Source organism: Oryzias melastigma, linkage group LG1, assembly GCF_002922805.2.
Source record: "Oryzias melastigma strain HK-1 linkage group LG1, ASM292280v2, whole genome shotgun sequence".
Lineage (NCBI taxonomy): Eukaryota > Metazoa > Chordata > Actinopteri > Beloniformes > Adrianichthyidae > Oryzias > Oryzias melastigma.
In genome coordinates, this window is record NC_050512.1 from 19789495 (window position 1) to 19806265 (window position 16771).

At 39.8% G+C, this 16771-nt stretch overlaps 1 protein-coding gene across 6 annotated transcripts in view; it reads right to left on the reverse strand.

The window, feature by feature from the left end:
* Positions 1–16771, reverse strand: part of apbb2b (amyloid beta (A4) precursor protein-binding, family B, member 2b) — a 37823-nt gene that overhangs the window by 12151 nt on the left and 8901 nt on the right. For 5 of the 6 annotated variants that reach the window (XM_024289864.2, XM_024289866.2, XM_024289865.2 and 2 more), the window contains exons 2-7: positions 10660–10751; positions 8675–8736; positions 6555–7610; positions 2119–2363; positions 1696–1827; positions 1273–1344 (exon numbers count right to left, since the gene is read on the reverse strand). In XM_024289864.2, coding sequence (XP_024145632.1) covers positions 1273–1344; positions 1696–1827; positions 2119–2363; positions 6555–7590 — 1485 coding nt within the window. In that variant the 5' untranslated portion in view covers positions 7591–7610; positions 8675–8736; positions 10660–10751. Of the gene's footprint in view, positions 1–1272; positions 1345–1695; positions 1828–2118; positions 2364–3909; positions 4248–6554; positions 7611–8674; positions 8737–10659; positions 10752–16771 lie in introns of those variants that run through there. The other variant, XM_024289867.2, reaches the window with a different exon arrangement.

Below are 16771 nucleotides of genomic sequence, written 5' to 3' on the forward strand. Positions count from 1 at the left end.
CAACAGGTTATTTTTTTTCAGATTTTTATCTCTACTGCAGCATGAATGATATAACAACATGCAAAATAAATTACAGTTGGGTCCCTAAAATAATAGTTAATATGACAGACACCATTTTTATTCAAATGTTCTGAGCTCCAAGACACTGATGCCACTGTCCAAGTCTTTACCAGCAGCACCCATGTATATTTTGAACCCTTTTAACACCTGAGATTTAGCTCCTGAGTTGACATTCTTTCGACTACTGTAAATCTTCAACCGTGAACGGGATTAATGTGATTCCAGCTGATTCTGAAGCGGACAAAAGCAGCCTTATTGTGCATTCACATGGGCAGGAGCATCAAGTTTCAAAGTTAAGTCAATGTACAGACGCAACCTGAGGTCTTGTGGCGCAATCAGGGACTCAGCTTTGGGCACATGACTTTTTCAGTGACTCGATCAAAAAATACATCCAAAATAGCAGCTAAATGAGAAGAATCAAAAGAGAGGTGGCAGACGCTAATTTGCCGCGAGTCAAATTTAGTGCTTGATGACTCGACCACAGATCAACTTTTCTGGATTTTATTTGTCGCCACAAAACATGGATGATGTTGAGCGAGTAGCTTGGGTTTATATGTTTATATGTTGTATGTTATGTCTGGGTTCACCAGATCATTCATAGTCCCTCCTGGTGCGGTGTACGATACTTCTGTCATTGACCCAGTTTGAGCATTAACCCGGGAGGGGAAAATAAAAATAAAACTGGAGGATTTTTTCATTATTGTCTTGTTGAAAATGAGAAAAACATCATAAACCCATAGAGCTAGAGCGATCGCACCCGCTACAATGGCATCCATGGTGGCTCTTCGTCTCCCAGGTAGCCAACCGCATCCACCTTGCCATGCCGGACGCCCAAAGACATCAGATCGCGTCTGTACATCAGACCCATGCGAATCGGGTCTGATATGAATTATGATATTCAACTCTTTTCAGTAGTGAAGTGCTAACACAATCAATGTGTCGCAATGTAAAGCGGCTTTGCATTAGTATGTGTTGCATATGGGTGCAAAGCTGGCATGAAAAGCCCCATATCTCCACTTCCGAATCACCTGATTCATGTTGATCAGGTTATCGCCTGAGGAGTTACAGTTTTGTCAAAGAGTTTGTGCTGTTAAGCTGCTGCTGTCGACATCTCAGGTGTTAAATGTTTAACAAGAATTCACTCATTTAGCCAAGAACTCCACTGAGTTCAGGTGGAGAGCTAACAACAAAGAAAAAGCTTAAATGTCCTGCCTTATCTTCGTCCTCATGATGCTGAGAGCGACTTTCTTGATCGGACGTCCCCTGTGGAGAGGTGGAGCGAGGCTGAAAAGATGAGAACAGACGTCGATGATGAGGACGTGTGAAATTCTGTCATTCCTGTTGGGTGATATTTTGGTTTATCAGTTTAAACGGTAGAAGCCTCAAGGTCAGTGGCTGCAGAGAGGATTATCAAGAATCTGGTCCCATCACATCCATCCATCAACATCGGGCCATTCTCAGTCAATCAATATTTTATCGACACCTTGCTGATCTCCATCAATCTCCTTTACCATCCCGTCCTTAAGCCGTCATACTACACCACTGAGGATTTTTTTCTTTCAGAAGAACAAGAATAAAAGTAGGCTATACTTTTTTTTTTTTTAAGAAAATGTGGAAATGCAAAAAAAATCTTACAAAGTAGCAGCTGTTGACAAATCCACATGTGGGGAGGATATGCTCATGAGCTGAGAGGGGCTCCACAGAACTGTCAGAGGTGGTGCTGCCAGAACGGGTCGACGCTCTGAAGAAGATCTCAGCCTGGGAAGACTGTAGAGAACCACACAAAGACTCATCAAACACTCATTTCCTATATTTCATGTGGAATTTGACAGATGTTGAGACACCTAAAGAATATACAGACATTTGAGGCATTAATGATGTTATAAAAAGTTCAGTTTAAAGGCAAAACCTTCTAAATGTACTCAACATACTAGATTTTACAGAAAGAAAAATCCATATCTCTTCCTGAAAATGTGCTGTTCTCAGAAATCATTAAAACTATTTTGTAACTTTAATACTTTTAAACATCTGATTGAGCAAACTTTCTGAAGCTCTCACCTCATGGTCAGGAGTGGGCGAGGGACTGAGGGAGCCCAGCGAGTGTTTACGCGGTGTTGAAGTTGAATGATCCTCAGAGGTTGGGAACTCGCCGTCTCCGGGCTGAGGCGGACGGGCAGCAGGCCGCTCCCACTGGGTGGTACCTGTCGGAATGTGCCAGTAGTAGATGCCAGCCATGTCTGTGATCTTCTTCCATCCTGGAGGGAGGTCGGGGTCTGTCTGGAATGACTGCTCGCTCCAAATATCTGATGAGCAATTTTGGGGGAAAAAAGGAAAAACAGCTCGATTTATCATAAATGTGTGCAGAAATAGAGGTTTCCACCTGCTATATTTTACTTATTTTTATCAATATTTTCCAAAAACAACAGGACAAAAATTCACAGTTAATTTCTCCTTTATGCTCAATTTTCAAATGGTTGTCACTTCTGTGAATTAAAAAAGGGACCCCATCCATACAACACTATCAAATTTGAGTCCCTGATTGGTCAAAGTTCAATCAATTAAAATTCGACACACATCCAATGGCTGCGTGTTTTGTGTATAAAGCCAGAAAATGGTCATACAACACTTGCATAGCGATGTGTGAAAGTGAGACTTTTTTGAACATGCGCTTACATAAACTTTTTATGGAAAGTGGCTGCTAAAGGTGGTGTTACTGTAGCTTAAGGTGTCATAGATCTAATTTTATAAAGAAAATGATAAAAATCAACAGAGGAGGATTGTGTTGTCTAGGAATTTGTTGCTACTGATTTACTCAAAGTCACTTCATCTGCATCAAACACAAAAAACAAAACCATGAAGTGAAGAGCACCAATACGCCTGCAGAGAATGTTGTAGCAGAGGATGAAAGGTAAGTGATGCCAAATTGCAGAAATGGGGACAGCAGCTCATAAAGATGATATAAGCTCTGACAGACGAGTTGGTGCTGTGTATGTCAATGTGTGTGTGAGCAATATAAAGCAGTTTCTAAACTGTTGACCACACTGATGAAACATGGACCTGTGGCCATAAAATCAGGCCACGTGTCCGAACGAGTAGATCAGTCCAGACTAAGAGGAAACTGAGAGACACAGATGCACATACGGGCTGTGAAGCTGCACTGTATGGGAATTGTAGTCTTTTTTGAACAAATAAATAGGTCAGAGCAAATAAAACTACAGCAGTCCTAAAATGACTGCCTCTGCTGTGAGTAAGAGGAAGGATGGAAACTCATGAATGAAAGCAAAGCATGTACACACCGAGGAGGAGGCAAGCATGCATCAGAGTTGCCCTGGGGGCTATTACATGATACAAAAAACCAGCCGTGTCACTTCTCTGCAAGCAATTAGACAAATATAGAAATACAAGAGGGGGATCTGGCATGCAAATTGCAGTAATGTTCAAGTGGCAGTGCGCCGTTAAAGTGCACCACAAGGGGACTGGGGGCAGTTAGCATGTGACAACCGGCAAGCATGCACCTCCATGGAGGAATACAGTTGAGCCGGGGGGGAGGGGAGAAGTGTGAGCCTCTGGAGCAACAAGAAAAAGCATGCACGCGTGTACACATGTCCGCCTGACAAATGACACCAACATGGACTGACGGCTTCCCTCACAGCGCACCAGCACGAGCATGCATGTACTGCAGATCGTTGACGCGTGTCAGACCAATGCAGTGATGAACTAACTTTGTGCATGTATTGGAGGAAGCCCCCAAAACGCATTTGCTGACACTCTTGCACGAGCCTCACTCGGACGGCGCTAACTAAACCCCACAGTGTTGCTTCCAGCCGACCGCGTGACAAAAGCACCTACCCTCGTGATTGACAATCACAATTGCCAGCATATAGTCTTTCCCCAGCATCATAGTTAGCTAGCCGCCTCTCAAACAGCAAAAAAAACTTGCTGCTGTGATCAAAGAGAATCCCAGACAGACAGAGAGAGAAGGGGGAGAGGCTGTAAAAGAGGGGTGAGGAGGAACACGAGAGAGCGGAGACCGGAGGGGCATCGAGACATGGGAGAGCGCAGATTCTGAGGCAGCGTGAGCTGAAAGGAGAGGGGCAAGAAAGACGAGGAGAGAAACGGTACCAGCAGCACAAAATAGAGACGGAGGCGAAGAGGGAAAAGAGAGACAGACATTTAAGAAGGCAGAGAGGCTGTGCGCTCCCTCCAGCTGAGACGGGTTTGTTATTGTCGTCGCTTCCTTCTCTATCTGGAGCACTGGAGGATTCTAATGGCGCTTCGCCTTACATGATCCAAAACAAACGTGCATCAACGCTAAAATGTGGTTATCTTTAGAGCTTCTACTGAAACAGAGTAATCTGTGAGAAGCAGGACACAACTAGTAAGTCAAATGTTCATTAACCCTTAATTTAAAGAGACCAAAACCATTCTCTGGATTTAATTCAAAAACAAAGTATCAAATGGCTACGACTCTGTTCCTACAAAGCCTTGAAGACTTGACCCATTAATGCCTGTTGTTGCAAATATGAAACAAACCACTTTGGCTCCAAAGTTACCTAATTGTAGCATCACTTTAAAAGCAAAAACATTAGTAATTTTTTTCATAGCTGGAAGAAAATCAGGTGTTAAGCATGTTTTCAAACATGAAAAATAAGTAGCAGACATATGTTACGGTGGAACAATGAAAATCTTCAAGCTTTGCTCAGTAGTGATAGACACTTTCCTAAAGATGCATTTGTGTTTCATTTCCAATGGTACTGCACTAAACAATGCAACACTGTAACTTTGAATTTCTAAAGTGATGAACAGCTTAACTTTCTGCTTCACCAGACCATTATCAGACAAGTTACTTTTACATGCAATAGCTATGTAAAACCTCATTTTTTATACGTATTTTTAAAATAAAAATCCCCTGTCTCTTTACGTGTGCTTATGCAATTTGTTTCCTATATCTAAGAGGTCAGAAAACAATAAACACAAGTCCAGCAACAGTTGGAAACAAGCTTCACACAAGATGGGCCCAATGCACGATACAGTTAAAGCATGAGGCTGTGCACAGCTGGAAGAGGTAGGGTGCGCGTTTGTGTGCTAGTTTTAGCTTCTCTGTGCAAATGTAGGGTCATACCAGCTCTCGAACCCACAGAATAAATATAACATGTCTGTAAAAACAACACCGCTCAGTCAGCACAGTCCCTTGGAGAAATTCACTGAACTGCATTGATTAGGAAGCAACCAGACGTCAGAATGAGGATTCTGAGGTAACATTTCAGACAAAAATTAATTTCAACAAAGCATAAACTGCTGCAGTCAAAAAGAATACTCAACTCTAAGGACTTCCAGAGTGTTGCATAGTGGTTCAGCTCCTCTAACAGTGATCTTTCTCCAGTCCAGACTTGGTCATATTAACTTGTTTTGAAATATTATAAGTTGATTTTTTTATTTTTAGAAAATTACTTTTTTATTTTTATTTTTGAATTTATTACAAAAAAGTGATTCAGTCACCCTCTGTGCTCCTCTAAGGTCAAGAAAAGCCCAGGGCTACAACTCTACCAAAATCTTGCCCTGTTCTATGGTCCATACACCACAATAGTAAATAAATGAAGAACAATAAAACTTTACAAAACCAAATAAAAATAATTTTCAAAATCAGTTTTACAGTTTAGGAAAAAATGACATTAAAAAAAGACATAACTCTACCACTAACAGCAAATGTATATGTATAGGTAATTGGATACTGTGCTTTAAAACACTGTAGTTTGAGCCTTTAGTTCAAGTAACTGTGGATCATCAGAATAAATTAGAGGGAGCAGACATGATGTTCTGGAGAGTCTATCTCTAGAAGACATGTTAGTTTTACAGCTGGGAATTCAGGGGTCAAGGCTGAAACTCTGCAGCTGGTGTATTTTTTTTAAACTAATCCCCAAAAAGCAGAAGAACCGGTAAAATGTTTATGAAAAATAAAAAATACTCTGAACAAACCTCAACATGACAGTGCATGACAAAACAACAAAAGTGCCACCAAGAATGCGTGGTGCCATTTAAGTTTAGGAAAAAATGCACGTTTTATGAGATAACAGTATTATGATCAGGGAAGAAAAAAAGAAGTTCACGTACTGCAGCAAACTTTACAATGTTCTTCCTAAACTTTTGTTAAATAATACAAAAACTTGAAAATGTTTTTGAGAGCTGGAGTGTTTGTGTTCCTGAGATGCTAAAGTGTATGTTTAATGGAAAAGCTACACTATGCTTGACAGCTTTTATGTGCTTTTAATCTGGCAGAGCACAACTGAGTCACCTTGTTAAAAGCAGTCTAGGGGGCCGTTGTGAACAGCAGGAGCGCCGTGAAACCACAGATCCAGATCAGAATGGAATGAATAGCAACATTTTTAATTAAATAAAAGACTGAGGTAGGAGATAGCAGCTCTACTCTGCAACAAATAACAGTGGGAGCAAAGAGTACAGAAAAATGTATAGTATAGGTGTGTGTTGGCACGTACCTGTCTCTTCAGGGGAGTTGCTCTCCTGGGACAGGGTCGTCCAGCTCAACTCTTCGTCACTGGGGTTCAGATTCTGGATGCGGTTCAGAGCACAGTCTGTCTTTGCCCCGGTTCTTCTGTCCTTTTTAGTCTCTGGAGAAGATGAGGAAGAGGAGGGGCAGGAGGCCAATGACATCAACGGAGTGTCTTCTGGACTGGCTTGTCTTCGCAGGGAGGGAGGAGGGGGCACGACAGAGTTCTTGCTTGACTGAAGGAGTTTGATGTTGGAGTGGATGTCAGAGATGATTTCGAAGTCTGAGGAACTTTTGAGGCTCTTCACGGCCGGTTCACTTCCAATCACCAGCAATGGCTTCCTCTCTTCATCTTCTTCCTGATCTTCCACCAGCTCGTCTTCTTCAATCCTTACCTTGGACATCAACTCCTTCTCGGACAGAATGCTGATGTCGTCATTCTCTTCTGCATCACCATTCAAGTTAAGCTCCAGATCTGGTGTGTTGTTATTCTGTTTCACCTCAACAGTGGTGTTAGAATCACAGTCCAAGTCCAACCCTTTATTCTGCTCCGACTCTGCATCACTGCTGGCACGTATATGAGGCTCAGCCTCCGTGTCAAACTCATCTTCCTCTCGGTCATTATTTGTTAGAGTGCAACTATTCTGTTCCTCCACTGTATTGACATTGAAGTCATCTTCTATAGTTTCTGAGTTATAGTCAAGTTCCATCCCGTCAGAGCCGGTTGTGTTTTTGTTCTGGTCCTGACCAGCCTTTCGAAGTTGGTTAACTCCGTTCTTGGCTAGTTTAGTGTTGGTGGGCGACGGAGAGGAGGATGGAGAGGATGAAGGAGGCGCTGCTTCTCCGAGGCCCATGGCTGCCTGGATACTCGTGAGCGCGTATTTTTTGCGACACTTGGGAGGTGTGGCAGAGCCCTGTTTGATGACATCGCTGGTGAGCAGCTGGTTGTGAGAGGAGCGAAGGCTAAGTGAGGTGGGGGGTGTGGCGGCGGGGCCGTTGTGATTGGTCACATCCACGGGCATCATTGTGGCACAAGACAGAACACCTGAAAGCAAAAATTAATCACTCAGAATCCACATGCTTATTAATCAATGAATTACACACAATTAAAAAGTGTGACAATATGTCCCAACAGAAAGTTCTGAGATCCGTGGATGGACAGATTATACTCATGTAAACAACATATTGCTACCAAGAAGTATAACCATAAGCTTTACTAAAACCTTAGCCACAACTGCCCTAACTGGTGGATACGGGTGTCTGGGGGTGAAAAATGGGAAAACCAGCACAGGGAATGCACTAAATGTCAAGGTGAGAGGTTGTAGCACTTACACATTGTACATCCCATGTGTCACCCAAAAATCATAAGTGCGTGAAACTTACATTAGCCTTACAAATACTTCACAATAAACATATCTCACGCACGATGATCGTATGTTTTATTTTTCAAAACGTCTTTCGAGATGGCTGTGCAAGCCTCAAGGGAACTGCAAGATACACCAGCAATCCCTTCAAGGCGTGGCAACTCCTCTCTACGACCCCCACTGGCCTGGACAACCCAAAAATCAGAAGCCTGTTGCATCCGTATGGGTAAAGTCCCTTCTAAGTGGAAGTAACTTAAGCTTTAAATGCTGTATTTCTGCCATCGGTTAACCACCTATAGGATAGTGACAATACATTCATTACTGGGTCACCATCTGAGAAGAACAGCTTCTATACTTATGAAATTACACCAAATCTCTGAGAAAAAAAGTTTCTTATGTCAGCATAAGGGATTTGTTAAGTCAGTTGAGTTTCTTACCCAACTGACTCCTGTGCAAATGGTTAAGGAAAGTATGAATTGAAGAGTAGAGCCCTGAAGTATCATCTACCGCTTAATTATAGTGTAGCTTTGGATGTCCCCCTCAGGCTTTTCTGTCACAACTCTCAAAAAGACTTCAAAACAACTCAAACTCCTGCATGTGTTCACCCCAGTGACCGTAGCAACATGTGCTATAGTTGGACGGATCAAGGTCAAAAGTGACAAAAAAACAACTCAACAGTAAAGCACAACACAAATCAGCTTCTTACAGAACATCTGGTGTGTACTTCCTTGTGTGTATTTAATACCTGCTATCAGTCATAGACCGGTACTCGTCACAGTTCAGAATCCGGTAGATTCAGCTGCAAACCTGAAGACCACAGAGGGAAAAATGAAAAGTACATGAGGGAAAAATGCAAGGAATTCTGAGTCCCTTACAAACCACAGTCATCCATGTGGAACCTCAGTTCACTCTGTCAACGTGGACACCACATCAATCTGCAAGGCCAGTGAGAAGTTTATCCACAACAAAACAGATCCTGAGCTAGATAGGTATAAGAGTCAAAAGAACTGAGTTGTACAAGTCAAATTTTGTATTGTGCACATCGACATTACCAGTCATATTTACATTTAAGGCTGTTTTTGTCCAAAACAACATACAAATTAAGTGAATGAAAAGCAAAACGTCTGAGTCAACTCATTCGAAGTTAAGCACCAAAAGAAAAAGATTTGTCCTTAGAGACCTTAAGGGTTAGAAAAGATTGTTTTAAATGCACAGAAAGCTGTAGAAGAGTACAGCACAAACTAGTTTAGTACTGGGAGAGAGGCTGCTGTGCCTGCACAATCGTGTGGTTCGCTCCACCTCCGTGGAATGACAGAGCTGAAGAGTTTAGCTTCACATCTGTAGCTGTACTAGGATATGCAGCTTAGAACTTTTGCTGCATGCTGCGTACACACACTTGTTACCGTTTGTTGGCAGACCAGAGCAAGTCTTGTAGACCTGAACGTTAAGGTATAATAGCGCTATTGAATTAAATACTCTATTAGGAAGTGTAAAGGCGGAAAGGTCTGATGCAGCTTCCAAAACAGCCCAGTGTTAAATTCAGAACATCTGCGTGGCATGTGTCCTTTTTTGTTGATCAAAACTGAACACAGAACCGCTTTTTGGATCATTTGGAGACACTTTACCAGCAGGCTTGCAGCCCTGTTGCATTCAAATTCTTGAACTGAGAGATGACAATTGCCTGCAAAGAAAGTTGGTTTGTTTGAACCAAAAAGTAGGATTTGTTTAATGACGAGTTCTTTATTTATTTCAGAATTTGCGGTGAGGTTGGTAGTGAGACTGTAGTGTTTGGAAGAGCTGGAAATCCTAGAACTTCTGTCACTAAACAAATACTCAGTGAAGTCCATAGTCTGCACAACTAGATGTACAATACGTTATCAGTTGCTCAAACATCTGTACAGCAATAACACCTCACCATCTTGAACACTGATAAAAATGACACCTCATTAAATTCGGGTTATTCTAAAGAATCTGCATTTAAATGTCCCATTTTTATTCAATACATTTTAAGCCCTCAAAAACAATCAGCATTAGAAGTTATTATTAAGAAAAAGGTAAATTTCTTCAGAAACAATAATCAAACCTCAAGATGTCACTTCTCCCAAAAAACATAAAAAAGCAACAAAAAAATAGATGGCTTTTGGTCCAAATCTTAGTATTTTTTATTGAAAAAGAATATACTTCAATATACTGATTCATTTAGATGATTTATTGTTTGAACCAGGGAAAAAAAAGTTTTTTTTTCAAATTACAGAGGAGTCTTTGTAAGTTCACATATTGCCATGGGTGGTCCTCAGATCTAATTAGTCTGAATATCTTGTTTAGGTATTATCTAAGCTTTCAGACAAACCATTTTTCTCTTTGTCACTGGTAAACCGGTGGATTAAGAACTATCTGGCTCTGAATGTTTTGTCACTAGATCTTGCTGACATAGACCAGAATTTACCACAACATTTGCTAAATACTAATAACACCCAAGCCAGTCGGGCTTTATGAAGGCTTTAAAAAGCGCACACCATATTGCATGAGGATGATATATATTGTTTTTTTATTGTTTATTATCTTTTTTATTACCAGCAGTTTACACCAAGTACACTTCAAGTACACTTGTAAAGAGTTGTCAATGGTGCATTTTTCTCTCAAGTGTTGAAATAGGTAAAGCACTAATGCAGTTTTTTTATCTTGAACAAAGGTAAACACGGGAGAAAGAAGATTAAAGTTGCTACTAACCAGAATATTAAGGGTTGTGGAGGACACCAGAAAACAGGAGGTCCATACTGGTGCTCAGTGGAAAGTTTCTTCATCCAATTACACGGCTCTCACTGCAAAGCAACAAAGAGAAACAACCATAAAATACAATTAACAACAGAAAATGGAATGGGGAAAGAAAGTATGCAACAACGTTGTAACGATAAGAACAACAAATAATTTATAGCCTCTGTCAAATGTAAATGCTTGAGGTGAGTGAGTTTATGTAGGTTGAACACAGAGCTCATTTTATTGAGAGCTTATTTTTCTTCCTTTCTTTTGGAGTCTTGCCTGACATGTTCTTATAGGAACGTAATCTTAATACCACTGAGGGCAAAAATAGAAAAACTGCATTAGCAAGCATAATGCTTTTTTTTTCTTCTTCAAATTGTCCCAGAGAGAGTTAAAACAACAGTGTTGGACATCCTGTCACAACTGGAAATATCCCAGACAGAAAATCCTGGCAGGAAGTTTACATGATGTAAAAAACATATGTTTTGTAAATCTAACCATTTGGTTAAGACACTCAAAAGTATGACCCAAACAGTATGTCACGACATCTTCACATGCCCTTTGAAAGTTGTTTTTGATGGTTTTAATGAAATACAAATTACGCTACTATTGTCAGATATGTTAGAAAACACCATCTGTTCTTCTGGGCCTGCAATTGCTTAAAAAGACAAGAACCATAAAGTCTGGATATTTTATCATATAGTCGTAACAGAAGCTGGTAAAGGTGCCATTTCCCCCCATTTACAGCTTCACACTTATCACGGTTTTTACTACTTTCATGTAATTTTCAAGGGTGAGCAAGAAAAGCCCAGGGCTACATCCCAAGATATCTGCTCTGTCAACATAAGAAAGTCACTTTAGCATATAAGCAGTTTTTTAGGCTTTAAGGTACGAAAAAGCTTCAATTTTGCACTTCTGCAGACTTAACAAAATCTAATTCCCGCTCTATGAATGTCTACTTTCCCCTGTGGGTCAGCAGCAGGAGTTTCAGATTCATTGACTAAATTCATCGGATCATAATTTGTTAGCAGGAGAAAGAGCCAGAAAACAAACAAGTGGATGCAACAGTGACAAGGAAATATATGCCATTAAATGGAATAAAATGAGCTGATGTTATTCATCCTTAATGTTTAAACCATTTCAGTGTGTCAGCTTAGAGAGTGAAATTAAAGTAAATCACACCGTGACTTAGCAACACACTTTAAGTGATTAGCAATAATATTTAACACTATCAGTTTTAAACCATGTCACCCGTACGTGTAATGACTAAACAGCCACTGGAGCAGAAAAATGTGCTAATATGAGGATTTCACGATTTTGTGTGTTCATCTGTGTTCTTATGGATTTGTGATGGATGTGACAGATAATTAATCTGAACGTAAGTACTTTAAAATCTTAAAATATGCAAGGAGTCAAGCCTATGTGTAGTTGTCTACAAAGGCCGATGTGTAGTTGTCTACAAAGGCTAACGAACAATACCAATGGTTATGAATGTGTTATAACTGGATTATAAAGGAATCCTATCAAAAAGCCATACCAAAAATTTAGGAAAAAATATTTTTTTTTATTTGATGCAACTGGCATAAAATCCAGCTGAGACTGCTTCCACCACTGCAGCAGTGTTGCTCCTCTGGCAAGGGATAAAATTCAGCACTTAATTAGCCTAATCTACTCTCAGTAGAAACGAGAGATCTCAGGGGAAATCCAGAGGGCACAAGTCTGAAATAATCTTTTAGTGCCTTAAAAAAGGCTCCGGTCATTCAAGTTCTGGGTCTTTTAGGTCAAAATGCAAACACTGGTCACCCATGGCTGCACAAATTAAATTAGGGTCGCTAATGTTTAGCTCTTGAGTGACTGCAGTGTATGCGCCCAGCTTTCTAAATTCAGTTATTCAGGTCTTATGGCCTTTTTCAACCACCACTTTCCACTCAGTGCGGACGTCTGCAAGCCAAATAGAAACAACTCTGGGCTAATATTGTTCAAACAAATGCAGTAATGAACCTATTCTAGCTTTCTGACTTCAATTAAAATACCTGATAAATAAATCATTAATAATGTATAAACTAATGGCAAAATATTTTATGAAGCCCAAAGAAAAGAATGAGTCAGTGAAAACAGATTCAAGTGAAAGCAAACTATTTGCTTGAAACTGTATTCAACCCTTTGAAGAAAAACCCAGGAAAACAGACTGTTTATTTTGTAATGGTTTAAGTTTGGTGATGCAAGATCAGGAGGAGGGATAACATGGCAAATGTTAAGACTGTAACAGGCGGCTGCAGCAATCCATCTTCACGTAGGCCAGGATTAAAATTACAAGGCTCACTTGGTTCCTCAAATCTTGCTGCAACAAGCCTGCATACCAGAGAATATATGCTTAAATCTGTGTGTGTGAGAAAGTAGAGGGGGAAACGTACAACAAGGCGTGTGCAGTAAGCGTTTTCTCTAATGACAGGTTACTTTTTTATATATTATTGGTGAGGGAATGAAAAAAATCTGGTGAAATGATGTGAAAAGGTTTTATTGTGAGCCAAAAATGCAGTATATCCTAAAACTACATAAACAAAAAGTGTCACTTTCCCAACAATAACTCCTTTAAAGTTGCCCGATCATTTTCTACAAGAAAAAACAAGTCAATCATTCATGCTTAAGTGAAGCTACAGTTCTTCAGGTGACGAATGATTGAAATAAAATTGAAACTTTTCATCCAAAGGAGTCCACATTTTCAAAAACTGAACTGCTGCTTTTAGGGCCTTCACACAGCGAGGGGGATCTCTGCAGTCTTGTGCTGCAGATGAGGGTGTCGAAGCATAATTAGAGAGCCTCGTCATGGGCAGGGCCGCACTGGCACCGTCCCACAGAGAGAGACATGTGGTAAACAGTAGTAAACAGCAAAACTTACTTAACACAAGTTAGAATAATAGGCAGTCTGCAAAGTCTGTTCGCTATTTTTGTTCGCAATTATGCAACAAAATAAAAAAAAAACGTTTTCAGCCTGCAAGCTTGGTTTATGGTGGTAAATTGTCTGCTGGAGGCATCAACCAAATGCTAAGGCATGTCAGTCAAAGGACAGACCTACAAGAAAGCAAACCAGCTCTCATTACATTTTGGCACAAAAATGATAAATAACCACTACCACAACATCTGAGACAGGTTAACCTATGACGTATAGTGGATTTTATTCCCTCTAGTTTCATCCTAAAATAACATTTTGATCCATATGATTATATTAGTTTATTCTGTCATCACAAACATGATGGATAATAACTTGACATTTAGATTTAAGACATTTCTTTTAGGTAGTTCCAGTTATCATCATGGCATTTCATTAAATGTCAACATACAACATCTTTAAGAAGAGTACTATAGTAGCACGCTATTGAAGTAAATATGTTGAAATACAAATGAATGAACTACGGGCTTAAGTGCAAGTATAACATTTCATATCTTTAGCCTGAAAATGCATTTTTGGATTATTACTAAGAACATACAGTGATAAGATTTTTTTCCAGATATGCTGACAAGTCTGGACAACCAGAAAGGATGGAGGTACCACCTGCAAAAACAACATTTCCCTCTGTGTCAATGTTTCTTTTTACATGCCTTCATCACTTTTTAGCATCAGCACTCAGTGAGGAAAGGCTGGGTTTGAACTTTTCATACCAAGTGGACGTCTGCCCACACTCGAATGGGCAATTCTTTCTCTGTCAGTCCAGCTTCTCTACTAATCCAATTGGAGTTCTACCATTTTCTTCTATTGACGCATTTTTCCTCTTGCAAAAACTGACTTTTTTTTTTAACAAATATTGTAATTATTCATTTCTCCTCTATGATCAATGGTTGGCACTTCCTTGAATTAAAGCAGATAAGATCCATTCATCACTACCAAATCTAAAATCCTGATTGGTCAAAGTACAATGTAATTTAACTTAAAACGGACATCTATTGGCAATGTGTTTTATATGTAGAGCCCAAAAATGATCACAAAAACATGCATAGCTACACCTGAATGCAGGAGTTTTGAACGATGAAACCTGAGATACACATATTCATTGGAAGTGGCGGTTTCGACGTGCGTTGCTGAGGGCGGTGTAAACGTAGCTTGAGTCAAACAACAGAAACAAAAAGGGATATAGTGAAAGTAGATGCTCAAGATAGTTTTTTTTAAAATATCTTCTGTGTTCTTTTAGATATTTGCATTAAGAGAGAAAATATTGCCAAACATTTTAAACTTGTTTCACCCTAATTAATTTGCTTTAAGTAGTTTAACAGGAATTATTGTAATTTAATAACATCTTAGATGTTGACTGACTAATTTGTTTGACTTCCTTTGTCCTCATTAATGCATGGAGTTTCCTTTGTTTATTAAAGTAGAAAAAGGTAGGTTGATTGAATTTTTTGCAAGGGATGTGACAAAAAGAAGAAATGCCAATCATCTCCATAGGAGATGGAGAACGATTAGTGATTGGTTCAATCACTGCATCCCATCTGTACTGTAATGAATTAGTGTGTGCGTGTTTCCTTGTGTTTGTCCATAAAAACAAAGAGGAAGCTGAGAAGAAAACATGAAACTGGTTCCAGAGTTTCAGCGGATGTTTAAGAGGGGGGGTGGAGGGGGTATCCTTACTCAGTCAATAGCGGGAAATGACAGGGACAAAGTAACACTCTGACTGAGCTTTCAGTCTAAACAAACCAACTTGTGTACAGGCAAACACACACTTGGGTGTTTCCCTCAAATAAAACTATAGTTTGAATTTGCAGACATTATTGTACCAAATCTATGAGGCAACATCAGTTCATAGCGTTAGTAAAGGTCAGACAAAGTTTTAAGTGCATAAATAAACGCCTCGATGTAATGCACAGCTAAAGGTATCATTTTGCACTGGGTGGAACAAATGACCACAACAGAAAGTAAAGGAGTGAGGAATTTTCAGGGCGTGCCAAAGAATCTCAGGCATCTCTGCAGGAGCGAGTGTGATTGGGGGGCAAACAAGAGCAGATAAAACTTGTACACAGAGCTCACACCTTTAGAGTGGTGAGAGACTGCATTTCTGCAAACACTCTTGACCCAGTGACCCTGAGCAAACATGCAGCAATGAAAGGACTAATAAAATAGAGAAAGGGCAAAGACTGATTGAGGTGTTAAGCGTGAAAGAAATGTGTCTGTTTTGACTGAAAGCGTGTTTTTAAATGTACTTGCATAAACGCATCCTATGTGGACTGAGTGACAGGCAGGACTGATGGATACAGAACTGAACTGTGAAGCTTAAAGGCAAATATTTAATGGCTTTTTAAAGCTGCAGGAAAATCTGGAGAAAAAAAACTTGTTTGTGTATTGAAATCCATCAAAAATGGAAATGTTTTTCCTACATTTGGGAATGTTTGTGCTGCAACCCCCTCTTCTCTATTAACAACCTCCACTCCCCACCGTTCTTTTGAGAACAGATAAAGGCGGCAAAAACATAAAACATGTAAATAAAAGTATGTTTACCGTAACCTTTTTTTAAAACTGGATGTTGTATAGAAAAACATGAGCTGGACATGCAGCCTGTTTGTCTTAAATCTTCAAAACCTGCATCCAGTGGGTTTCTGCTTGTACCAAAGCAGGGTTTCCTAAATAAACAGTATTATGCTGACGGTCATCGCTATTAAAGTTTAGACTTCAGCAAAACAATTCGTGCCTGAGCTTCCTGTAGTTGCTCAAATAACTAAAATAAAAAGCTGCATTGAAGTGCTTTAATTTGTTTCAAAATTTTGTCATCCTCTAAAAATTCAATGAAAAACTGGAGGCATCAGAACTAGTTAAAAAGCATGACTCAATTGTTTTAGACATTTAAGTGAAGTTACTTTTCATAAAAAATAAAACCAATCAAGTAATCAAATGACCCCTTTTAACCTAATAAAAGTATTAAAGTGCTTTTCTATCCGTGCAAAGCCTCTCCTCTTGATGCCAGCAACGAGGTAAGCTGCAGAATTTAAGGTTTTCATTGATATCAAATTAAGAACTTTGTCACTATATTTAAAAATAGTTCCAGTTTCTCATGTCCCGCCTGGTTCTACGGTGTGCAGCAGCCGCAAACACATG